Consider the following 26,144-nt stretch of genomic DNA (forward strand, 5'->3'; position numbering starts at 1 on the left):
TTACTGGGTGAAAATTTTTCGACAATATTTAAAAAAGAAATGTAAACAGTTCGCGATATAACAGAGCATTCAGCACATTGCATAAACATGTTTTGGGTTATATGGTCCCCCTTAATGGCACCAGACACGTTTGGTGATGGTCGAAGACCAGTGTTCTCACTTGGTGTATATCTCATTGATATGCCAAAATAACAAATCTGTAAAATTTAGTTCAATATTGGTCATTAATTCTTTCTCAGATTCAAATTTTAATGAGAATTACTTCTTTCTAAATAACTAAACTTTTTAGGGGGATTCGTTTCTCACAATGTTTTATACTATATCGACAGCTCGTTGTTGCTCGTTACCAATTAGGTTTTTATGCTAAGAATTATTGTTGGTAATTACCACATGTGTCTAGTGGCTTTAAAGGGTATTTATTATGTACTTTTTCCTAAAATAAAAAACACAATGTCCACAGATTTTAAACTTACACAGTTTGAAGATTATGATAGTAGAAAGCTTCCCTTGAAATTTTACTTACTGAGGTGCTGTAGTTTTTGAGAAATGAGTAAAAGTAAGAATTTTCGTCCCAGTTATGCTATGGTTTTGGTATAGTATCATAACTGGTTAAGGGGATTTTACATGTTAAAATAATTTTGGTCTCATGAGCCAAAATTATTTTGTAACTTGTTCTGCTAATTTCTCAAAAACTACACAACCTTAGTTAGTATTATTTGAAGGGAAGCTTTCCACTATCATTATCTTCAAACCCTGTAAGTTTAATGTTAATCTGTGGACAATTTGAAAAAGTACTCGAATCCTTTAAAAGGATTCCAAAAGCTGTGGGCAAAATGCCAACTCTTCATTGTCTCGATTGTAAATTGCAATACACCGAGCCAAGCACGCAGAGTCCACCAGTTCAAAGTCTTCATCCCCCACCCATCCCATCAAGAACTTATGGAAAGCAAATAAACAAACAAGCAAAATGTCATATAAGGTAGGCCCTACTACATAACGACTAAAACATCATGAGTCAAATAACCTATTTTATTAGGTAGGATCAGGCACATATGCTACCATTATTCATCAGATCTATCAATTGAAACAGATGCAGTTGTAGACGAGGGCGTTGTAACAAACGCCCTCGCTGCAAGGTCGTCCAATGCAAGATCAGTTGACATTCAAAAATGCTAATCAGATTCTTTGTATGTCAACGTTATGGGTCAAATTTGAATCCCATAAGTGCACATTAAAGAATCTCCTGCAATACCCGGCCATCAAACAAACACCAATTCACCCCCCAAAAATAAAACAAAAGAGCATTATACCATGTGTCTGCCCCATCGTTTTAGCATAATAATTGTGACGGTCGAGCCTCCTGCTGTGTGAGAATTTACTTGCCTAGCGCCCTCTGTTGATTGTTTTATATAAGAAGTAAAAAATGGCAGCCTCCGTAGCTGCAACAACACAAGCTGCAAGGCAGATGTTGAAAATGATGATGTTGGCCAAACGATTCGACAGTGTTACTAACAAAGTAAGTAACTGAAACCTGGATTGATGTTTATCCCTACCCTACCCTACCCTAGTCTACTACTACATCATCTGATCAGGGTAATGTAATTGACAGATGCAGATGCAGATGTAATGGACTGATGGATTTTCCTATTCCATGATTCTTTTGACTCGGGTATTTCTCGTTATGGTGCAAACGCCACTTCATACGAACATGGAGGAATAAATTATTCCTCCATGATACGAACGATGTAGGTGATTTTGTTATGGAGTTATGGATGCCTTCCAAAGGACAACAAACATGCGAAATCTTTTGGTCGCCGACTGAGATGCTGAGATATTGTTAAATTAAGACCACCCAAAGTCCAAACTAAACTTTAGTATAAAGCTTATCAATATCAGCCCAACCATGCCAACCCTTAACGCGCACTCTCAAAAAAGGTTCAAAATGAGATTTTACTGAGTACTTGGTTTAAGTTAAACCTCCGTAAATTCCATGCACAACCTCGCGCAGGAACAAAACCCAATCTCTCACACTAAAAAAAGGGATAACTTTCCAAATGGCGCCACCACTTTTTCACTCAATTCTACGAAAAGGGATATGTCAATGAGGTTAATTAGATACTAACTATATTATATCATATCGAATGAAAAAGTGGTGGCGCCTTACGGAAACTTTTCCAAAAAAAAGGACAAGGATTTTACTGATATAGTAGGTTCGACAGAATACCCAGCCATCACTGAAGATACCTTTTTTAAGTTTAAAAGTAGGAAATTTAGTAAAAATGATGCCCACAAACACAATGGTAAAAAAATACATAAAAACCTGATTTCTTAACCGATTTAGGCGGAGAAAAAGCACTGACTTTTTTAACCTCGCTCTGTCAATAGATGGCGGTATTTTTTGCAATAAGAAGTCAAGAGAGGGCGGTATTAATTGGAAACGGGTAACGCTATCGCAACTAACTTGCACCTTGATTTCAGTTTGCAGCACAATTTGTTGAATACTTATTCCCGAGACCAAGCACATTTGCACTTAAGTGTGACTATACTCCTCTGGAGGAATGTACCTAATGGAAGATAGATAGATAAATTACAAACAAAAATTGCTCACAAAAATAACTCACTGTTATCTGAAATCAGAAGTCCAACTTGTAAGTGTGGTGCAGCAGGCACCAACGCCAAGTGGGCAACAGCCAATCTCTCTCATGAACACAAACATTGGTTTTTTAAAAGGGTCTATGATTATGAATTGCATAACTTAGAAATTGTGATTCGGTAACTAGACGACAGTTATTTATTCTAGTCATTGTGAAATCAGTGGTTAGCTGGGGGATTCGAACCCACAATCTTGTGATTGCAAGTCCTGCAGTCTGACCAGTTGACCACTGTGACAGGTTTAAAGGCTGTGGACACTATTGGTAATTACTCAAAACAATTATAAGCATAAAACCTTTCTTGATTACGAGTAATGGGGAGCTGTTGATAATACATGTATACAACATTTTGAGAAACAGCTCCCTCTGAAGTGACGTAGTTTTTGAGAAAGATGTTATTTTCCACAAATTTGATTTCGAGACCTCAGATTTAGAAGTCCTGAAATCAAGCATCTGAAAGCACACAACTTCGTGTGACCATGGTGCGACAAGGGTGTTTTTTCTTTCATTAATATCTCGCAACTTCGACGGCCGATTGAGCTCAAATTTTCACAGGTTTGTTATTTTATGCACATATGTTGAGATACACCAACTGTGAAGACTAGTCTTTGACAATTACCGATAGTGTCCAGTGTCTTTAAACCACCAAATGGCATCCCTGGGATGATGGAAGTGGATGAGGTCGCTAGAGAGTACTCAGTCTAAAATATTTTGTTCTCGCCATACGTGAGAAAAAGAAGAAGAAGAATAACAGGTTCACACTTTCTTTTCAGGTGAATCTGATCTCTGCCAGTGCTGGTGTATGTCGTTGTGAGATGACCGTAGAGGCGGAGCAAACCAACATGATGGGCACTCTACATGGTGGCTTTATTGCAACGTTAGTAGATTCACTGACTACAGTTGCTATTATGACTACACCAGTTGGTGTGCCAGGAGTCAGTGTGGATCTCAGTGTCAGGTTGGTCAAGAAATTATTTGCAAATACACCATATTTTTGAATGCGTGAGGGCGCTCTGTGGTAGTAACGTGTTCCAGTCTTTAATAACTGTTTTGGGTATGAATGAGTATACCCCCTGGAAGTGATACAAAAATGTTTAAGAGCGCCCTCACGTGGTAACAAATCTGACACATTAAAGGCACTGGACTCAATTGGTCATCGAAGTTGCAAGAGAACAATGAACGAAAAAGTACTATTGTGGCACCAAAAAGTTAGTGTGTGTGCTTTCAGAAGCATTATAAAAGGCTTCACCTGAAGTATTTCATTATTTGAGTGAGATGTTGCCTCTTTCTCAAATAATACGTTACTTCAGAGGAAGCCGTTTCTCACAATTTTCAACAGCTCTCCGTTTATAATATTTTGTGCTTTTGTTTTTTACTTTAAAGTTATCTTAAAGCTGCCAAGATTGGGGAAAAAATCACCATGGATGCTGAGGTCACCAAAGTTGGGAAAACTCTTGCCTTCACGACGGCCAGCCTCATCAATGAAAATGGTGATGTTATTGCTCAGGGAAAACACATCAAACATATTGCAGGAAAGAGATTGTTGCTTGGCGAAGACAGTAGTTGATTCAGGTAGATTTCAATTTCATGTAGCATGGCAGGGTAGAGTCGACACAGGCGCCCAAACGTTGCAGATTATTTTGTTTGTGGAAGGGGGGAATTATAATGCTTACCAGCCAATGTGTAGAAAATTGACCTATTGAGAAACACTGTGCTAGGGTTGAAAAGTGAGGCCATGAACAATTGCGTGGATTAATTTTCAGGATAAATATTTGGCGCTGGTACCAGTTTCAAAGGGCTGTTAAGTTGTAATTTGTTTTGGGAAAATTATATGAGATAAAACAAATATATTTTAAAAGTTTGGTTTGAGGTGGATTTGGGTAACACATGTGAGGTTTCTAAAATTGATAACTGTACGTCAAACTTGTTCATGCCAAAGAATATGCCAGGTGCTATTTTTGCTGTTTTACCAAGACTTCTCCTCGGTGTTCACTCACGGGGTAAATCTGCGTGTTGTGGACTGTCAGCGTTCAACAGTCTACTAAGCATACACTAAGAAAGTAATCGTTCTACTGTCACACAGGTGTTGTATGCACGCGTTATGTATAAAAACATTAACCTAGCTACGTAATCATGAAAAGTTGGTGACACGGGTGAATGTCGGCGTGGAAGATTTCAAACTGCTTCGCTCACTTGACGTTGCCTCGATGCTATAGTTTGTCAACTTTCAATGTCTCAGGGAGCTAATGTCGACTGTCCACCCTCGTCAAATCAGGGCCCAATTTCATGACTCTGCTTACCGCCGAATTCTGGCTTACGATCACGGTTCCCCACTTAAGTGCAAGCGCCGAATTTCTGCGCGTGCCTTGTAGAATGCCTAGTAACGTGAAGTATGCACGCGCAGAAGCCCAAATTCGCCGCTAACCGGTGAAATACGCTTGCTGTAAGCACAGAATTCCCTGCTTCCGTAAGCGCCGATTCTGTGCTTAAGGTAAGCAAAGCCATGAAATTGGGCCCAGATGTTTTACACAACAATGTATTTAGTTTTAAAACATGGTTCCTAACGGGCAATGAACCTCCTGTTTTTTCAGGAAGTCTGAAACTTTATACCTCATTTCTTAAAATAGATGGTTTATTATTTATATTGAGTTCAACTTGTTTTCTGTGAGAGCTATTTATTATTTATAAAGGATTAGAAAGTTTGCATAGGGGGGATCATCATCTAGTGAGGGCCTGAAAGTGACAACAGAAGCAATTGCCTAAATGCCCACTGAGTAATTGCCCCAAAATCATTGCCCTTGTGCCCTGAAAAGGTTCCAGCACAAACGATAGTCCCCTCATAAAGGGGCCATGTTTTAAACAAAAACTGTTTTTTGTGTCAGGCTTTTGAAGACAGGGTGTACTTTTGGTAATTATTCCCCTTAAAGACACTGGACACTAGTGCACTCAACATATGCATAAAATAACAAACCTGTGAAAATTTGAGCTCAATTAAGTCCCCTCATAAAGGGGCCATGTTTTAAACAAAAACTGGTTTTTTTGTGTCAGGCTTTTAAAAAACAGGGTGTACTTTAGTAATTTTTCCCCTTAAAGACACTGGACACTAGTGCACTCAACATGCATAAAATAACAAACCTGTGAAAATTTGAGCTCAATTGGTCGTTGAAGTTGCAAGATAATAATGAAAGAAATGGAAAAGCCCTTGTCACACGAAGTTGTGTGTTTTAGATGCGCAGATTTCGGGACCTCAAAATCTAATTTTGAGGTCTCGAAATCAAATTCGTGGAAAATTACTTCTTACTCAAAAACTACCTAACTTTAGAGGGAGTTTTATACTACCAACCTCTCCCCATTACTCATCACCAAGTAAGGTTTTATGCTAATAATTGCTTTGAGTAATTACATGTACCAATAGTGTCCACTGCCTTTAATAACCATCAAAAACTTACTGGTAAAGAGCATGGAGAACTGTTGATGTTTATAATAAAACATTGTTAGAAGTTACACCCTTTGAAATAATGAAGTTTTTGAGAGAGGGTTAATTTTTTAGCCTAAAATTTGAATCTAAGAATTTCGGAGGCATGAAGCCTTTCTCATGCATCCCTAAGCACATAATTCTTTGCGACAAGGATGTATTTTCTTGCATTGTATTTCTTGCAACTTCAGTGACCAATTGAGCCAAAATGTTCATAGATTTGTAATTTTATGCATATGTTGGGATACACCAAGTGAGGATACTGGTCTTTGTTGACAATTACTAAAAGAATACCCTGCCTTTAAAGACACTGGACACTATTGGTAATCGTCAAAGACCAGTCTTCTCACTTGGTGTATCTCAACATATGCATAGCATAACAAGCCTGTGAAAATTTGAGCTCAGTTGGTAGTCAAAGTTGCGAGATAATAATGAAAGAAAAAATACCCTTGTCACACGAACGTGTGCTTTCAGATGCTTGATTTCAAGACCTCAAAATCTAATTACTTCTTTCTCGAAAAATATGTTACTTCAGAGGGAGCCGTTTCTCACAATGTTTTATACTATATCAACGGCTCTTCATTACTCGTTACCAAGTAAGTTTTTATGCTAATAATTATTTTGAGTAATTACCAATAATGTCCACTGCCTTTAATTGCTATTTACTGCCTTGCTCTTACAGGAACAAAGTGTCAAGCCTTTAAAGACAGTGGACACTATTGGTAATTGTCAAAGACCAGTGTTCTCACTTGGTGTATCTCAACATATGATGAAATAACAAACCTGTGAAAATTTGAGCTCAATTGGTCGTCAAAGTTGCGAGATAATAATGAAAGAAAAAACACCCTTGTCACACGAAGTTGTGTGCGTTTAGATGGTTGATTTCGAGACCTCAAGTTCTAAATCTGAGGTCTCAAAATCAAATTCGTGGAAAATTACTTCTTTCTCGGAAACTATGGCACTTCAGAGGGAGTCGTTTCTCACATTGTTTATACCATCAACCTCTCCCCATTACTCGTTACCAAGAAAGGTTTTATGCTGATAATTATTTTGAGTAATTACCAATAATGTCCACTGTCTTTAATAAGGACTGACATCCAAGTTGATATGTACAATGTATAATATATTTGTTTTAACATTTACGGTGCTCAGCTGAACTTAATCTGTCAGTTTCTTCACAGAACCTGTTTATTTATATATTTAAAGAATTTTCATATGGTATTTTATCAAAGGAAGTGTGTGCATTTAGACCTCAGGAGATACAGTGTATTGTTTTAAAAAGTTTTATTCTTGAATGTCTAATCTCAACTAATGTTCTTCCAAGTTTCTTTCTAAATTTCAGCAACAAAAAAGGCAATTTTGTGGAAAACATAACTGTACTAAAAGGTGTCACAGCAATGTTTTGACGCAACAAGAATTGTGATTGGTTTGTGTATACAACATCAAGTGCGTCTACAAACCTATTTCCTAAAAAACATGAGCGGTAAATTTTATCATACTTTTTTAAAACTATAGTGAAAGTTGTATGGATATATTTATAAAATTTAATAATAAAAATAATAGTTTAGTATGATGCATTTTATTGTTGATAAAGAGATTTCATTATATCTCCTTTCAAATTCAGGTAACTCAACATTTCTATAGTGTATTATTTTGTTTCTTAAATAATGACAAGTTTGTGCTAATTATAATAACCTATTTTTCCGTTCTATTAATAGGCCTATATGTGCAACCTTATTTTTCATCTTTTCCCAATTATTATTTCTGGTAATATCTCTAGTATTTCAAGGAAAGTTTTGAAGTCTAGCAAAACTTGCTAGACTTCGAGTTTGATGATTGGCAGCTTTTATAACATTTTCATAAAAACCACAAAATTGATGTGATCAGCTGACTGTGCAACACTACAATTGGTCTAGCTTTTGGCAATATTCAGGCAGTGTTTCATTTGGTTAAACTTACAAATTGTTCTTATCTGAACCACTTTTTTTATTTAACCGTGAGATTTAACAAAAACGTTTTAAACCTAAGGTGTTTTTCACTGGTTGATTGTGTTGTGCATTTTGTTGTGATTTTAACCAAAGAAAATAATTGTCGGCAATAAAATGTATTTTTAAGGGTCTACATTTCTAGCCTACAGTGTATGCAAAAATTGGTTTATTCTTTTGTCATAATATGTTTGAGAGCAGTGTAATAAAAACAAATACATTTATTATTGTGTACAATTGCAAAAGCGTTGCAGTGATGCTACACTTTCTTTTCGTTTGCTTCTGTTTTAAACTTTCTTGTGATAGTCTTGTGACTCGACTTTCAACATCCTTCCCGATTCAAATTGCCGCTATTTTATGAAATACCGCCCTCTGTTGACATTGATGTATTCAAGATGGCAGCCTCCAGTGCATCAACTCAAGCAGCAAAACAAGTTTGGCGACTGCTTATGACAGGGCATAGTTTTGAGAGCGTACTAAGCAAAGTAAGATCCCTGTTAACTGCAGGCTTATTATTATTAATCATAAGTATCTTGAGATTTTTACTGCAGAGAGTGAAACAACTCCATGTGAAAAACTGAAACCAGTTGAGTTTACAAAACAAACCATTTTTGTGCTAACCTATATTTATTATATTATTTTTAGTGTACCTAAAAACCTACTTACTATAACTATGTACTGGTACGTAGTCGCCGTAGTGGTGGGAATGTCAGACAACTCGTCTGTCGGACAACTCGTCCGTTTGGACAACTCAACGGTTCAGACAACTCGACGGTTCGGACAACTCGACGGTTCGGACAACTCGACTTTGGGACAACTCGACGGATGGCCAAGACAAGTCGACGGTTAATATTGATCATTATTATTTACCAATTATTATTTATCACAAGAAGTGTGGTGTTCCAGTGAAGCCATACTTGCAGAAACAACTGTTAGTGACTATCTCGAGACTTTGTGTAAAAAACAGACTATGAGATGACCATGGTATGACTCTATGTGTAGCCAGCTAGCAGTTGTCTTCAATTTATTCAAAATAAAAGATTTAAAAAAACACAATTAAAACATTAAATAAGTAAAACATTATACAGCTCTATTATTAGAAGATTTACTTTTATTTACTTTATTACCAACAACAAAACAACTCGATCATTGCTCTATGGTACAAGCAATGAAAATGCAGCGGGTCATGGTAAATCAATTATCCGTTTGCCCGGATATAAACCCACCCACCATAATATACCCCCTCCCCCCCGGGGAACGCCCTTGCATTATTGCCAAGTCGCTAGTCAGTACATCCCCACCCCCAGGCCGCTTTGTACCCTTCCTGCCCCGTGCTGAGCCCCGTCACGGCCATCCGTCGACTTGTCTTGACCCCAAGTCGAGTTGTCTGACAGTTGAATAAATCATCCGTCGAGTTGTCCGAAGCGTCGAGTTGTCTGAACCGTCGAGTTGTCCGAACGGACGAGTTGTCCGACGGACGAGTTGTCTGGTCTCCAGTGGTGGCACTGGTAGGTCATGTAGGTGTAGGAAGAGGACCATGTGACTGACTACTCATCCAAGTACTAGCGACTAGGTAGTACTAGAATAGTACTACTAGGGTCCTAGTCCTATTTATTAATAGGTGGGTATCGATCGGTCACTTCGGCACCTTGCAAACTCGGCACATGCAACTCGGCCTACTTACAGCATGTACAGTACAGCTTTACAAACAGGCAAACTTAATTTGGTTTGCGGTAAACACCATGGTAGAGTTTGTTCTTTCATAGACTTGGAGAACGGTCTTTCTTTATTCTACTACCGCGGAGTAGATTTATCAAATTATTCGGGAGACTTCTCAATCTCAGTTCTGAAAAGAACTGTCCTGCTTTTTAACTATTACCTGGGCGGAAGGTATAGAAAATTGGCTGAGACGACTTAAGCTTAAGTTAACTGCACTACGGCGGAGTGAGTTCTTAAATTGGTCTCAACGTTTCGACTAGCTTGCTCTAGTCATCGTCAGGAGACTGAAGAGATAAGAGGATACAAATTCTACCTGGCAAGTAGATTCACACGTGGTGTTACCGTAAACCTAAGGTATTGATACCTCACCATGCAATGCCTCAAATCATAGTAGGTTTAAACTTCTATAATGTAATGTAAATTGTTATATTGGTTCAGGTTAATATCACATCTGCAAGCCCTGGGCGATGTCAGTGTGAGCTGACGGTGCAGGAAGAGCAAGCCAACAGACGAGGGACGCTACATGGAGGGTTTATATCCACATTAGTAGACACTCTAACCACAGTAGCTGTTATCTCGTCAACAGCGGGTGTACCAGGCGTCAGTATAGAGCTCTGTGTTAGGTATGTAGCTCACAAAGTATATGTAGAACACAAAATGTGATTTTTACGGTACATTAACTTAACTGTCAAAGACCAGTCTGTTCAACATGTATGCATAAAATAACAAACCTGTGAAAATCGGAGCTCAATTGGTCGTCAAAGTTGCTAGACGAAGTTGTGTGCTTTCAGGTGCTTGACCTCCAAATTTAATTCTAAGGTCTCGAAATCAAATTCATGGAAAATTACTTCTTTCTCGAAAACTATGTTACTTCAGAGGGAGCCATTTCTTACAGTGCTTTATACTATCAACAGCTACCCCTTACTCGTTACCAAATAAGGTTTTATGCTAGTATTATAGTTATTTTGAGTAATTACTAATAGTGTCCACTGCCTTTGAAAATAATTACACATGTATGTCCCTTTGCGCATGGTTGACGCATATAGGATTCTTGGTGAAATCCGAGTCCAAGCAATACAGACCTAATATGCCAAGGCTATCATATCATCGCAAAAAGTAAGTACAAAGAGTTATGGGATGTCCATTGGAGCAACAGCGCCATCGCGCTTGACATTTTGCAGTTCACAAAATTATAAACAATGCTTTGGAGAGCCAGGTCCTCTGTTGGTGAACAACAGAGATTAGTAGAAATTATTGACTTCATACCTAAAGTGGTTTAGTTTCTTAGCAGCCATAAACAATCAGATATAACATTAGCACTGCAATTAGTTTGTGTTGCCTGTTGTCTGTTGACCCTGAGAGTATGGCTGTGTCCGAATTGGCGACTTCGGCTACAGCTACGGCTAGGGCGCGCGCGTCTGCTATTCTTCAACACTGACCGACGCGCTGATCTAGCCGTAGCTGTAGCCAAAGTCGCCAATTCGGACACGGCCTATGATTGGCAGTTCCTAATTTTACCAGGTCAAATGGTTGCTAGACTTTTGACCATTCTCATATTTATCACTTCTTTTACAATAACTTACATTGTACATGTACTTATGGTACAGAATGTTGAGTGCAGACTTGTTTTAGATTATGAAAAGCTCATGACGGGGACAAAAATTTTTTTTTTTTTGGGGGGGGCTAATTTAGATGTATCATTTTGTGAATTTTTCAATCTCATTTTGACCTTTATCACTTCTTTTACAATAACTTACGTTGTACATGTACTTCTGGTACAGAATGTTGAGTGCAGACTTGTTTTACTTTATGAAAAGCTCATGACGGGGACAAACATTTTTTTTTGGGGGGGGGGCTAATTTAGATGTATCATTTTGTGAATTTTTAGTTAGTTATGTCACTGCCTCTGTCAGTAACCGATGATAGTGTTTTCATTTGTACACTATTCTCATTTTCACAGCTTTCTAAAGGCTGCCAAGATTGGGGACAAGCTGACCATGGATGCTGAGGTCGTTAAAGCCGGCGAGAGTCTTGCATTCACAACGGCCAATCTCATGAACTCCAGCGGTGACATCATTGCTCAGGGAAAACACATCAAGCACGTCGGACGCAAAGAATTAGCCGAGGACTTCGTGAAGAGTTGATGAACAGAATGCTGGTGGTGCGATGTCATGGCAACAAAAATGGTACAAGATATTAATAATAATAGTGGCTTCTTATACAGCGCTCATATCCGTCACTCAGTGATGCTCAAGACGCTCTAACATACAGTATTTTTCTGCAAGGTATGTGGGTCTACGTTTGAATTAGGAGACCTACTTCTTTTACATAGCACCATGTAATGGTTTACAATGTGCAATATGCAGCCAATCAAACCAGGAACACCGGGCGAAGGGGAACCCCTTCTCTTTTTGAAAAGTGCACTGTGTCTTTTTACGTGTGTTACACAACACAGGGGACCATCAGCCTTATGTCCCATCCTAAGTACAAAGGATCATGGTAAAGTCTTGCTTTAGGACATGGAACATGAAAGTAAAGCGTCTTGCTTTAGGTGTCACGACTGGAACTCGTACCCACACTCTGCTGATCAGAAACACCAGAGCTTGAGTGCCGTGATCTTGTCTGCTGTTCCACGACATGGTGAACAAGTCATCATGTTGCTATGGGAATGTTACATGACTTCAGTTATAGACCCCTTGCATGACGCCACAAGCCCAAAACTTAAAGCCATGGACACTATTGGTAATTGTCAAAGGCCAGTCTTCTCACTTGTCTATCTCAACATATGCATAAAATAACAAACCTGTGAAAATTTGAGCTCAATTGGTCGTCGAAGTTGCGAGATAATGAAAGAAAAAAACACCCTTGTCCCACAACGTTGTGCGCTTTCAGATGCTTGATTTCGAGACCTCAAGTTCTAAATCTGAGGTCTTGAAATCAAATTCGTGGAATATTACTTCTTTCTCGAAAACTACGTTACTTCAGAGGGAGCCGTTTCTCACAATGTTTTATACTGTCAACCTCTCCCCATTACTTGTTACCAAATAAGGTTTTGTGCTAATAATTATTTTGAGTAATTACCAATAGTGTCCACTGCTTTAAAGCCATTGGACCCTTTCGGTACAGGGAAAAAAAAAAAAGTTCACAGATTTACAAATAATTTACAGGGTTTACAGAAGGTAATGGTGAAAGACTTCTCTTGAAATATTAGTCCATGAAATGCTTTACTTTTTGAGAAAACGGTAAAACAATATAAATTCTCGTTAACGAGAATTACGGATTTGTTATAAACACATGTCATGACACGGCGAAATGCGCGAAAACAGGAGTGGGTTTTTCCGTTATTTTCTCCCGACTCCGATGTCCGATTGAGCCTAAATTTCCACAGGATTGTTATTTTATATATAAGTTGTGATACACGAAGTGTGGGACTTGGACAATACTGTTTACCGAAAGTGTATAATGGCTTTAAAAGGACACAAGTGTCCAGACCAGGACTCAAACAGCTTTTGCATGGTGTAGGACTACTGAACCTACACTACTTTTTGTTTACAACAAACAGAAACACGCTCCTCAAAAATCATATTGGAATTAACTCATATTTTTATTGTAATGAAGCACTCAACATATTTAAACTCACAAAAGAAAACGATATGATAAACACACATTCACACTGCTATATGTGGTAAAAATCAAATGTAAAAATTAACCCTTTACAAATCTCAATATTGATTGTACTTGTCATAACTTCCATATACTTCTGAAAGATCTTGTTATTTTTTTTGTGTTGTTTTGTTTACAGAAGATTGAAATATGTTGCATTTCGTGCAGTAAATACTTGTTGATGTTTGTAAACACAAAGATGTATAAGAGTAATACTGATGAAAGGCATGCATCAATGGAAAATAATAACTAGAACATTTATTAAAAATGATTTTAATACAGAGGCTAAATGTATCTGGCTGCTCAACAAAATTAGTTCAAGTTTCTGAGTAATACACCAACTGTTGGATATATACTATTGTGTCCCAGTTTACGGAACCATGTACATGTACTTATACCAAGTTACTTGCATTTTAAACCCTCCTACTGTACTCCATTAAAAATCATCCACTGTAGTTTTGAAACAACCGATTAAAGGAAAACTTCTGAGTATGTATTATGGCAATCCTGGTATAAACATGTCTAGTTTGATTATTATAGTGAAAGTAAGTAGATTAACAACATGTGCAGATACAGCATGTACAAACTTTCCTTCTTGGGAACAGATTTTGAGTATTGTGAACAGCTTGTGAGAACCTAACACAATGTGAGAACCTTACACAGTGTGAACAACTCTTGAGAACCTAACACAGTGTGAACAACTCGTGAGAACCTAACACAGTATGATTGAACTGACTTAGCATATTAAGGCGTTTTTATCAGCTATATGTTATACATTAAAACATGTATCATCTACTGTCAATATGGACGGCTCTTGAGTTCTGTCAAACTTGCTGTCAGACCAAACCTTTTTTTAAGATAAATTGTAAAATCCCTTTACATTGCTTTTGTTTCCCAACTATTATCAGGGGTGAGAGAGTCATTACTAACGAAAAAGTCTGAAACTTGGATACAAATTCAAAGGTATGTTGAAATGATGTAATGTCTACCGTTTGGTAACCCCTGGGGTTATAGATTCCAAGGAGCTTTTGGAAACAGTATCCAAAGCAATAGAGAAGTAGACCAATGAGCAGGATTTCTTTATTTTGTGGAAAAAAATATTGTCTGATTTTCTTCACCAGGCCGACATAAAAAGTCTGAATTCAGCCAAAAGTCTGAACAATCTGATCCCTGCATTATTCACATAGACCATGTATAGTATACATGTAGATGTAGAACGACTGTACTGTAGATTCATATCAAATACAATATCATCAAGATGATCAAGGTACGAATGACTGCTAGTTTGACAAGTTAATAGTGTATATTTTATTATTTTATGCATTGTCTCCCAACTGATGAACTATTTTCAGTCTGATTGCTCCAATATAAACTAATACATCCGACAACAAACAGGAAATACTCCTTATTTTAGTTCCAGAAATATTTTGTGTTCAAATCATGAATGAAATTGTACAAGAGAAATCTTTTGCAAATCTACCACAATTCCTTGCTTTCCAGAAGTCCAATCAAACTAAGTTTACCGGATACAAGTCACCAATATTACTGCTATGCTGAAAGAATCCATTTTTGCAAATTACATTCCTGGTTCCGTCTTGTCAAAACCGAGCATCGTTAATCAGTATCTGTTGCGATATTGAGGTACATAAATGTGTAAATGCATTTAACAACCCATTGCAAATTCACAAATCCACTGTTTCAGGGTTATTCTTCGCCAACAAAATCCGAGTAGTAGCCACTAAAAATATGATTGTATGAACTGAATCGAAGCATTCTCAAATTTTTAAAACTCTCTGTTTTGGCACACTTAAAAAAAAAGAGAAAATGTAATCACCCCTGAGGTATAAAGGACTTGGTCTCTGTAACAGCAGAATCACACAAAGAAAACCAGAAAAATTATGTGATAACAACAAAACGACATGACAGGGAATACTGAACGTTTCTTCCAGAAAAATGGGCAGCAAAACATCACAACAAACGGTTCATAACAATTTCAGTTCGGAATTCCTTGTTTCATTCAGGGTAAATTAACTTCCTTCAACCAAAGTTGTTGTTAACTCAACTGCAAACAGCTCTAAGTACCTGACCAGTATGTGTAATAGCACAGAGCACAGTCCTTCTTGACATTATTGGGAGATTTTAAAACACTAGGCAAACTTAGTTGTGGCCACTCAGAATAGTCAATGTTCATAAATTCCAATCTTTGTTTCAAAATTGTTTTGACTTGCACGCCAACCCAAATTTTGATTTATAAATATTGAAAGACTATTAATTTAATATGACCGATACACCGAATGCCTCAAATAAGGCAGATGTTTCAGATCAATGCTCACAGCTCCAAAGCTTCCAGCACGCAACTTTGTAGCTGAAACAGAAATGAACAAATCAGTGCCATCTCCCCATTGGATGCAGAATTCCAGTATCGAAACAAGATTGACTAATCCCAATGCCATGCAGCTGCACATACATGACAGATGATCTGAGAAAGACGCCTCTCTGTTATTGTTTCTCTTTGAATTTGTTGTTTCTTCTATTGTTATAAATGAAAACCAATCTTCAATTTTCAATTATTTCTTTCGTCTAGCCAACCCCCAGTTTCGAAAAAACGGTCATCGTTTTTAAGCATTGATTATTCTGACTAGGCCTCTAATGCTGGGAATGCATACCGTTCCAACAGCAATATAATATACTTGGCAAGTCCTGCCAGCATCTAGCATCTTAAATCTCTCCCATTGTATCAGCTACAACCCTCATCCCATACTCATGCACACAGTATTCCTTCATTTGATTTTTACACTTGAAATAAACTACCCAGAACAGGAGTGTGATAATTAATTGTAGCTACTTCTAAATACCCTCTGTCTTTTGTAGTTGAAACCAGTGGCCGCAATCGCACCTCTGAGCGTCTCCGGCGTGTAACCACATCCAGTTGATGAAGGTTTGTTCTTCTTCACCTGCATACAGTGTACATGGTTGGGAAACAAAGCAGTTTCATTAATACAGTGTCACAGAAACGTGCCTTTAAGCTTCCTTTTTGAAAGGGCAAGTGCACCAAGGCATTTTTTCGGTAAAGGGACTATAGCATTTCAGGGGCACCAAGGCAATGACAAGGGGGCATGGGGGCAGTCGCCTTTGTTGTCTCCATTCGATTAGCTTCCCTGGGTCGCCCCGGCAGTGCTCACTCGGGTGAGCCCCTGACAGGAGCTATACGAACGATCACACTTGCCCTCTCATGCTGACATCATGCACCTCGGGCACGGTCCAAGTGACCCACTCCACAAGCGGAGCACTGGGGGCTGACCCGGGTGAGCCCCTGAACTGACGTAAAAGCTATTTGAACGTACCGGGGGCAGACCAGGGTCGAACCAGGGTTGCTCATCGAACACACCCAATTACAACCCACAACCTAATGGCTTAGCAACCAGAACTCGAGTCTAGTGTACAATAGACAGCTTGTCCATGAGACGAGTCCAGGGGAATTATAAAGTGGAACAGCAATGAGCTACAGTTCACTAGTGTGATGTATCCTTGGTTCCAAAAATCGTCCAAGATGTTGAAGTCTTCTTAACGATTATAAATAAAGAATAAACCAATTAAATCATGTTTTCATAACGGCCAAACTCTCCTACCCATCCCCCACCCCCACTTGCAATTTCAAAAAAGGGGAACTTACAAATACATCCTACGATTCGCTTTTCAAAGACGGACTTGACAGCTACAGGCTTGTCGGCAGTTCCAGCTGGCACTCTTTTAACTTGCAACTCAAATGGATCCTGTGTAAGTGTGAGAGATAAATAAGTAATGGTTAATGGTCGCTGTAACAATCGAGTTACATGTCTAAAAAAGAAACAAAACTGTTTAGTTACTTCAAGGCTTGAAGCACAAAAACGGACAAGATAATTTTGGGCTAGTTGCGATAGCGTAACCCTCCTCCCGACGGCCGCCAGGCAGTGCGTGCGCGCTGTCCGTTTACATTGCCCACCGTTCACTCATAACTTTATGGCACGCACGCACTGCCTTGTAACACCCCTTTCACAGAATGGTTTAGTCCAACTAAAAAATAAAGCACTTGCAAAGCGATGCGACAGGCTCAAAATATAAACCTGTGCATTCGCTCCGGGATCTGGTAAGTTTTTGTCCTTTTTTTCTCATAAAATATTTTCTCAAAGGTGTTTTGAGTGTTCATTAGACATTGAGGATTAAGTTTGTGCACTTGGAATTGTGTCATGATTTTGAAAGTGGTAAAAATGGGGCTAATCTGGTGACTAGGTGTCAAAATTATACGTGTTGCATCAGATTGTCGTTTGCCGCTCGAGAGAATCTCGTAACCCTCCAGCCTGGCGGCCGTCGGGAGGAGTGTTACGTTATCGCAACTAATTTTGGGCTTGACTACTTACAGGGTTACCAGCTTTCATTAATTCATATTCTTTCTTCTCGAGACCAGTTACATGATCTTTGTGGTCGGGAATTCCTGGAATAGAAAAGATGAGATAAAAATATGTAAAATAAAAAGTGAAGTGAAAAAAAAACTGCATTATCAATTAAATAGAAGAATATTAGTTCTTTTGCATGTGTTTTTGGGAAAAAATTATTTAGTTTTATTTTAAAGCCTTGTCTCGAACAGAACAGACGTCGGACAGTATGATGCAATTGCAAGCCCACGTTAATGTGGGGCCGAGTGTTATGGCTCTCTTTTAACATCAGTCTTAGTCGCCATTACAGCTGTACCATGTCTTATCAACTTCGCTGAGAATTAATACATTGCTCCTACTTCTAAAAACTAGAAATGATCACAGGGGGCGCTTAAGTTACAGAAGTTGAGTTATAGTTGTTAGAAGTACATTGCTCCTAGTCCTACCTACACAAATACAATTTATGTACATCATCCTCAGGGACCGTAACCAATTATTCTTTACATTTGATTCTGATAAGTTAGGGTACGGTACATGATGGGCTAAGTACCAAACCAAAAAAGGACTAAATCGTCCAGATATGATGTCTGAAAATTTCGCTTGAGAGTAATTTTTGCTGGATATTACCGTTTTAGTGCAAAATAATGAAATTTTTGTAAACACTATCATGAAATGATTGGTACGAGGCCAAAATCAAATGCGGGAGCTGACAAGTTGGCCTTAAAGTTAATTCCTTAATTAAAAATAAGAACAGCCTCAGTCGATCAAAAAGGTGAAAATGTTGGCTTAGCATTTAAGTTTTAACTTTTCAGTTGAGGTTTAGCTATCCGATCCCCACCCGTGAACATGATCCCATGCCCAGTCACACCCCCTCCTTGCCATTTCAATTTTCTCAACTCTCCGAGTCTCAGTCTCGTCACACTCAGTCATGACGTCGGTCTCAATCAAATTCAACTTTGTCTAGTTCAACAAAATAGAAGATATTTGTTTTTGAATAATATTAATAAAGTCCACATAATATCCATACCAAAGAATCAAATAAATCCCTTAAAAAGCGGCGGCCGGATACGAACATTTAAACAAAACTGTTTCATGAATTTTCCCGAATTTAGTTAAGTTGCAATCTGCATCCCTCAAACATACATGTCAAGTCGTGCAATACAAATTTATGAATGAATGGAAATCGGTTTTTTCAGGCAGCTTCAAAACACCGAAGAAATATAAAGCCAAGGCACTTGGAATAAAATGAACACCTACCACCTCCTGCCGCCATCGTTCTCACATTTGGCCGGAACAAACTTCTTCTTACAACCGTAATTGCCGATTTTCCTATTCTTAGAGAAGCCATTTTTGCCGGTTTATGTGATCTCGTGTGTGATCCGTGCACGTACGATCCCGATTACGAAGGTCAATTTGTTAATAATACGGTACGTATATAAATGCTCAACGACCGGCGAATGGAAATTACCTGGATGTACACGTCCCCATACGTATGACGTCACTTTACATTTGATAACGTTCTAATATAGCTTGGGGTCGAGTGGTACGTTGTTGGGCCAGAACAGTTGGGTACGATACGAAGTATTCTAGCGGTATACGATTTGTGCACTATAGAGGGCGTTGTTTTATTTTTTATTCCAGCAGTAACAAAAAAGGACCGTTGTTGTTTGTTGCTAGTTAGAAAATTACCCGTATTTTCCGTTCAATAAAAAATGAAGATCTTCCAGCCCATTATCCTGTCTGTTGTAAAAGAAATTTGCGGTTGTGTTGATCAAAATTTTAGTAATTTTTGTATCCATTTATTAGGGCCTTTAGTTTAGTTTATGTGAAAGTTTCCACCACTGAATTTTAGAAACGTTAGTATTTTTTTTTTTAGTTTGTTGAATTCATCAATCAATAGGTTACAAAAAGAATATGTACAGTGATTGATGTGTAAAATGAACATAAAAGTTCAAACTCATTGTATAGACATTATAATTATATGCCTTTTTATAGACATATCGGACAAACATGCATTATAGTTTGAGGGGCAACCTACATAACTTGATAAAGAACCCAACATTATTTCGTTTTTTTCAAACCTTTACTTCACAAAGTGGCACCATGCACCTGTTCGAATCACATAAAACTTAGCCGTGCTGCTGCACGGCGGACTACACGCCTATGTGCTACCCTTTGGACCCGGATTCTATGGTTTTTAACGATAGTGGTTCTTAAAGGCAGTGGACACTATTGGTAATTACTCAAAATAATTATTAGTATAAAACCTTACTTGGTAACGATAAATGGGGAGAGATTGATGGTATAAAACATTGTGAGAAACGGTTCCCTCTGAAGTTGCGTAGTTTTCGAGAAAGAAGTAATTTTCCACGAACTTGATTTCGAGACCTCAAGTTTAGAACTTGAGGTCTCGAAATCAACCATCTATTAAACGCACACAACTTCGTGCGACAATGGTTATTTTTCTTTCATTATTATCTCGCAAGTTCGATGACCAATTGAGCTCAAATTTTCACGGGTTTGTTATTTTATGCATATGTTGAGATACACCAACTGTGAAGGCTAGTCTTTGACAATTACCAATAGTGTCCACTGCCTTTAATACAAATGACAAAATTGAAGCGTGCTTCTCACACAAATGGCACTAAATGCCCTCTTTCATGCTGAAGTCCTGACACTTAACCAGCACATGCATAGTCCTTTAGTAGACATTGCTTGAAGCAAAGGTCAATAATTTGACGTGAATGACAAAATAAAGGGAAAATGCACACTGATTCCCCACTGAACCCCCACTGAACCATGCATTCAATGGTCTGGTGTTTCACAGCCATCAGAAACGTCTGAACCAAACTTGATTTCCCGCTACACAGCCGCAGGTAACAAAGTAATATTCATTTTTTAGCAGCATTATTTGTAGCAACTGCAATATTATACAGTTGTAGACTCCTAATGAGTTATCATTATAATTATCAAGGATAGAACTGAAAACGTCAGGTGTAGATATTGTTTGTTTTATAATAATATCAACATTCTATACTGATGGTGCAGATAAGGTGCATTGTAATCAGATATGGACGGAAAAGTAAACGTGGCTAATATCAACTGTCATTACGACTTAACTGTACATACCTTTATGGTTATCCTGCTATTGGGCAAGTCATACAAGACACATTTTATGTAACTTCTGTCAGTGCATCTTACATAACGCTGAGGAATCAATGATTGACGTTCGCTTTGTTATGTGTTACGTATTATTGTAATAAGACTTCCGTCCGCGTAGAACTGGTAGAAATCCAGAATCTGAAATCAGTTGCCGTCTTTAGAGCAAGCTTCGACTGAGCTAAATGACTCCAACCGTGGCATCAGCATCAGCTGGATCACTGTATGTTACAACCTCATGAAGTGGCTCATTTTAAAGGTATCAGTAGTTCTCAATTTGTAAGGTTGGTAATCAGGTCACAGGCCACAACTTTTGACTTATGGACGTGCTTTTATATAGGTCTCAACTGTCCATGTTCAGTGTACTGTTCTCTATGGCACACTGTAAAAGGACCATCGGAAGAATAACAGAAAACAGTCGCACACAACTCCGATATCTCAAAATTATGAATAACTTAGTAAAAGTCATTTGAAAAAAAGGAGGTATATTATGACTTGTGTTTCATAATGATTTAACATGACAGTATGTATTAAGTCATATGCATGACTAACTTGTAGTCCTGGGGCCTACATAGGCCTATCGTCAATCAAGCGTACTATATCCTGGTGTCAGTTTGCCTTGTACGAAGTCATTGCAACTAAGTGAATAATTATTTTGACTTTATACTAGGTCATAATGTAACAATGATAAAATATTTATTTGGCAAACGCATTAACAAGCACATACACATTGAACATATTTAAGAGAATAAAGTAAAACAAAAGTGGGGTGCCCAGGAGAGCATAAAAGTGAAAAAAAAAATAACTAATCGTCAAAAGGCGTATAATTATCTCCTAAACATAAAAATTATTTATTAAATCATGACTTAAATTGTATTTCTCTCTCAATGTCTCTGTTACGTTTCCGTATAGTTCTCAGTGTTATTGGAGACACCACTTTTGTTGTATGTTGTTTGTTTTCCCTTGATGGGTTTGTAACATTGAGACTTGCTGAACTGGGTTGACTTGGACATGCGACCTCCACAAGTAACGCGCGGACACTCTACCAACTATGGCCCTAATTTCGGCGGTTTCCTATTAATTGTAAAACTGATGTTACAGACGAAACGTGAAACCATTTCTTAGATTTCCTTGAAAGTTGTACACGTCCACATCCTGTGAGTTTCGTCACTCTCAGCTGTGAATAACGACCATGGGTCCATAAAACTGTCACAACGGTATACTTTGATCGCCAACCCCAACCCCCGCACCCCCCCCCCCCCCCAAAAAAAAAAAAAAAAAAAAAAAAAAAAAAACGAGAAAAAAAAAAAAGCATGGCGCCGTCGCCAAACAAATAATGTTTATGCAATATCAGGATTGTAGCGTAACTTTTTTTGTTAGCAAGAGTTTTCTGTGCTAAGCATCACAAACAGTAATGCCCACCAAGGGTATTCCGTCAGCCAAGCCAAAGCCCCTCTAAGGAACAGTTACTGTGTTGTTTGTTATAGACTTAGGAACAAGTCGCTAAGTGTTGGTTGCGGTAACGGCTCTCGTGCGATTAATACTGCGAGATATTTGTTGGCTGGAGTCACGGAATGCAGTCATGAGAAAAAAATAACACAATAAATCTTTCATTTTACAGCTTGCTGACTGAACGACACTTACTTGGTATTTTTACCACCAACTCCTTTGTGTAATGGCAGAAGACGCCGAAGAGAAGAGTCCCCCTGCGGTGCGAATCCCAGTCATAATTCTCGTCCTGCTCTTCGGAACGGGCTCCTGGGTCGCCATCAATGGGTTATGGGTGCAACTGCCACTCCTGGTGTCTCTGAATATCCCAGAAGGTTACAACTTGGCCACCTACCTGACCGTGATCATCCAAATCGCTAATGTTGGACCCTTGATTTTCTCTCTGGTCAACTACTTTTCACCTAAAGGGAAGCATGTGGAAATACCAACAGTCTTCATAATCGTGTCCATTGGTTGCGTCTCAACCTTGTTGCTTGTATTTTTCTGGGATGCCTATACGGTATGGGACCTAGATGGCAGTCTTCATAGCACGGCGTTGCTGTGCTTGGCGTTCTTCTTATCCATCGTGGACTGCACCTCGTCTGTTGCCTTCACACCTTTCATGTCGATTCTCAAGAACTCGTATCTCACCTGGTATTTCGTCGGGGAAGGTCTGAGCTCTCTGCTCCCCAGCATTGTGGCGCTTATCCAGGGGGTTGGGAATGTCGAGTGTGTCGCCAACAACACCTATATCAACTATACCGTGATTGACAATGTCACCACGGAGCAGATATGCACGAACTGGAAGCAGGTGGATTCCCCAGCTAGATTCCAACCTCAGGAGTTCTTTGGCTTCCTCTTTGCAATGATGATAACATGCCTGATCGCGTTCACCTTGCTGAACTATCTACCCCTGGCCAAACGTGAGCACCTGAATCGAAAACCAAAATCAAGTACTTTGCAACAAACATCTGTGACAATGAGTTGTGCTGAGAGCCGTACTGTGCTGGTCTATGGAACAAGCGACGAGACTTCTTCATCCCAGGATATCTCCGGTCCCGACGTAACGGAGACACCACCCACAGACTCATCCAAAGATGTCCAGACCACAAATCACACCCTAACCCGGTACAACTACATCTATCTGTTCGGAGTCTTAGCCTTCGTGACTGCACTCAGTAACGGTGCTCTACCATCCATCCAGACCTACTCGTGCGCTCCATACGGATTCAACACCTATCTCTTGGCTTCGACAATGGCTAATATTGCCAACCCCGTTGCTGCCACGTTGGTGATGCTGCTACCAAGCAGGAATCTTGTCTTGGTTGGGGTGATGGCTTCTGCAGGCACGCTCGCGGGGAGTTTCTGCTTTCTGACGGCGGCACTCAGCCCAACCCCACCGCTGCAACACGAAGTTGGAGGTGCTGTACTGATTGTAAGTAAAACAACCATTTTGAAAACCAATACCCTTCAAAACGGGGAGACTCTTTATTTAAAATCAAAATAATTTCACATTAAAGTAAACTCCAAAATAATATTCCGATGATCCTGAACATAGTCGCACAGACAAATTTGCAGGCCTATGCATGCAAGGGATGAAACTGTTGGTATCTATAGAGAGTCGGAAAGCAGTTGCCAATTATCGGCAACTTTAATGAATTCATGTCCATCCTTTTCACTGAGCATTTCACATGCCTTCAGACGGTATTGTTTTGGGATTGTGTTTTTTGGGGTTGTTTGTTTGATTGCTTTTGTTTGATTACTTTCTCTTAATGTTTGTTTCTTGAAATGTTGGAAGGTGTTGGAGTGTTGGCTCTGAAAAGGGCCGGCGTGGTCCCGACGCTCCGATACACTGATCGTCTTCCATTCTCCTGAAGACGAGCAGAGTATACTGTTCGAAACGTATTGACCACATCGGCTCTTTTCAGAGCCAACACTCCCACAAAATAGATTTACACATGGTTGTACCCCAAGTTCACTATTTATTTATAGTTTCTTCTCATTTATTCAGCTTCAAACAACACTTGCTTTTATTATGTCAATTTTAAAGCCATTATACACTTTCGGTAAACAGTATTGCCCAAGTCCCACACTTCGTGTATCACAACTTATATATAAAATAACAATCCTGTGGAAATTTAGGCTCAATCGGACATCGGAGTCGGGAGAAAATAACGGGAAAACCCACTCCTGTTTTCGCGCGTTTCGCCGTGTCAAGACATGTGTTTATAACAACTCCGTAATTCTCGTTAACGAGAATTTATATTGTTTTACCGTTTTCTCAAAAAGTAAAGCATTTCATGGACTAATACTTCAAGAGAAGTCTTTCACCATTACCTTCTGTAAACCCTGTAAATTATTTGTAAATCTGTGAACTTTTTTTTTTTTCTGTACCGAAAGGGTCCAATGGCTTTAAGGAATGTGTTCTTCACCATATGCATTTCCATGCAATACATGTATAAGTTGTTTGGTTATACTGACCAGCATCTTGTTTTCTTGTCTGTTACAGATACTATCTTGGGTGTTAGTCAGTGGCCTACTGGTGTACACCAAGGCCACCATTGCATGGATCCTGCGCAGTCAGCCCAACAACCGCGCCCTCTTGATCTGGTACGGCGGTATCACTCAGGTTGGATCCATGATTGGGGCCTTCGTCATGTTCCCCATCGTCACCATAGCCCAGCTATTCACACCGTATTATGAAAATGCCTGCGACGGGATGCCCATCTGTGAACCCATGTAAAAACAACTGGGGCTGCTACTTGACCTATAAACAACGACCTCGGCTTAGGCCGTATCCGAATGCAATTTGTTTTCTGCACATTAGAGTTGCCGTCATCAAAATAATAAATCTTAAACGTTTTGTTTTTAAGGATTCCCTTTTTTAAATCAGTTGAGAAGAAAACAATTCCCCATTGAAAAGCACAACGACAGTGGGAATTTCGTAGTGTAGTAAAAAAAAATGCTATCCGAATTGACTGCTACGGCAATGGCTACGACTGGTTGCCAAGGAATTACTATATACTTCAACGTACACGGAAATGAAACTTTAGCCGGTAGCTGAAGCCGCCAATTCACATTGTTTTTAAAGTTATATACAGTCATCCATAATGAGAATTTGCAACAAATGATTAATCAATCAAAACTTAAATTGTCACCTGACACCTTTGGTAATTATCAAAGACCAGTCTTGTTCCCACTTGGTGTTTCCTAACAGTATGCATAAAATAACAATCTCTAATTTTGACTCAATTGGTGATAAGTTGCAAGAGACTTAACAAGAAAAAAACACTTTCTTTTCCAATTTGTGTGCTTTCAGATGCCCAAGTAAGTTTTATGCCATTAAATAAGTATATCAATGTGCTTTTAGGTCTAGCCTTTTTTCAAAGCCTTCGTTGCTTATTCTTTATAGTGAGCTGTGATGTTGTCTGCGCATGTTGAAGCAACTGGTTTTTTTTAAGACCAATAACAATGTAGGCCTCTTTCAAGCAGACATTTCGTAAAGTTGTTCATGACGTTGTGCTGTACTTTAAAAGTGAACCACGTGTCGTTAAAATAAAATAAATGAGTCATAATGAATTTTGAAATAATT

General features: G+C 38.8%; 4 protein-coding genes across 5 annotated transcripts; 3 read left to right on the forward strand and 1 right to left on the reverse strand.

Annotated features, from left to right (window-relative positions):
• The first annotated feature begins 1,423 nt into the window (after positions 1 to 1,423).
• LOC139952497 (acyl-coenzyme A thioesterase 13-like) lies at positions 1,424 to 5,788 on the forward strand. Its single transcript, XM_071951641.1, has 3 exons — positions 1,424 to 1,516; positions 3,425 to 3,609; positions 4,035 to 5,788. Exons 1-3 carry the CDS (start codon positions 1,424 to 1,426, stop codon positions 4,216 to 4,218), a joined length of 462 nt encoding a protein of 153 aa, XP_071807742.1. The 3' UTR covers positions 4,219 to 5,788.
• A 2,674-nt stretch (positions 5,789 to 8,462) lies between these two features.
• Positions 8,463 to 14,006, forward strand: LOC139952283 (acyl-coenzyme A thioesterase 13-like). Its single transcript, XM_071951364.1, has 3 exons — positions 8,463 to 8,596; positions 10,269 to 10,453; positions 11,791 to 14,006. The coding sequence occupies exons 1-3, from the start codon at positions 8,507 to 8,509 to the stop codon at positions 11,972 to 11,974; spliced, it is 459 nt and encodes a 152-aa protein (XP_071807465.1). The 5' UTR covers positions 8,463 to 8,506; the 3' UTR covers positions 11,975 to 14,006.
• On the reverse strand, positions 13,911 to 19,326 carry LOC139952284 (cytochrome c oxidase subunit 5B, mitochondrial-like). Its single transcript, XM_071951365.1, has 4 exons — positions 19,163 to 19,326; positions 17,891 to 17,964; positions 17,167 to 17,266; positions 13,911 to 16,447 (listed from the first exon to the last, which is right to left on the reverse strand). The coding sequence occupies exons 1-4, from the start codon at positions 19,251 to 19,253 to the stop codon at positions 16,341 to 16,343; spliced, it is 372 nt and encodes a 123-aa protein (XP_071807466.1). The 5' UTR covers positions 19,254 to 19,326; the 3' UTR covers positions 13,911 to 16,340.
• Positions 19,327 to 20,684: 1,358 nt separating this feature from the next.
• On the forward strand, positions 20,685 to 26,115 carry LOC139952297 (solute carrier family 52, riboflavin transporter, member 3-B-like). 2 transcript variants are annotated; one of them, XM_071951383.1, is made up of 3 exons: positions 20,685 to 20,781; positions 22,686 to 23,987; positions 25,062 to 26,115. In XM_071951383.1, exons 2-3 carry the CDS (start codon positions 22,740 to 22,742, stop codon positions 25,293 to 25,295), a joined length of 1,482 nt encoding a protein of 493 aa, XP_071807484.1. In that variant the 5' UTR covers positions 20,685 to 20,781; positions 22,686 to 22,739; the 3' UTR covers positions 25,296 to 26,115. The 2 variants fall into 2 exon arrangements, with proteins under 2 accessions (XP_071807484.1, XP_071807485.1); XM_071951384.1 differs by lacking the exon at positions 20,685 to 20,781 and adding an exon at positions 21,012 to 21,323.
• The last annotated feature ends 29 nt before the right edge of the window (positions 26,116 to 26,144 follow it).

The sequence above is a fragment of the Asterias amurensis genome, chromosome 20 (genome assembly GCF_032118995.1).
Source record: "Asterias amurensis chromosome 20, ASM3211899v1".
Taxonomy (NCBI): Eukaryota; Metazoa; Echinodermata; class Asteroidea; order Forcipulatida; family Asteriidae; genus Asterias; species Asterias amurensis.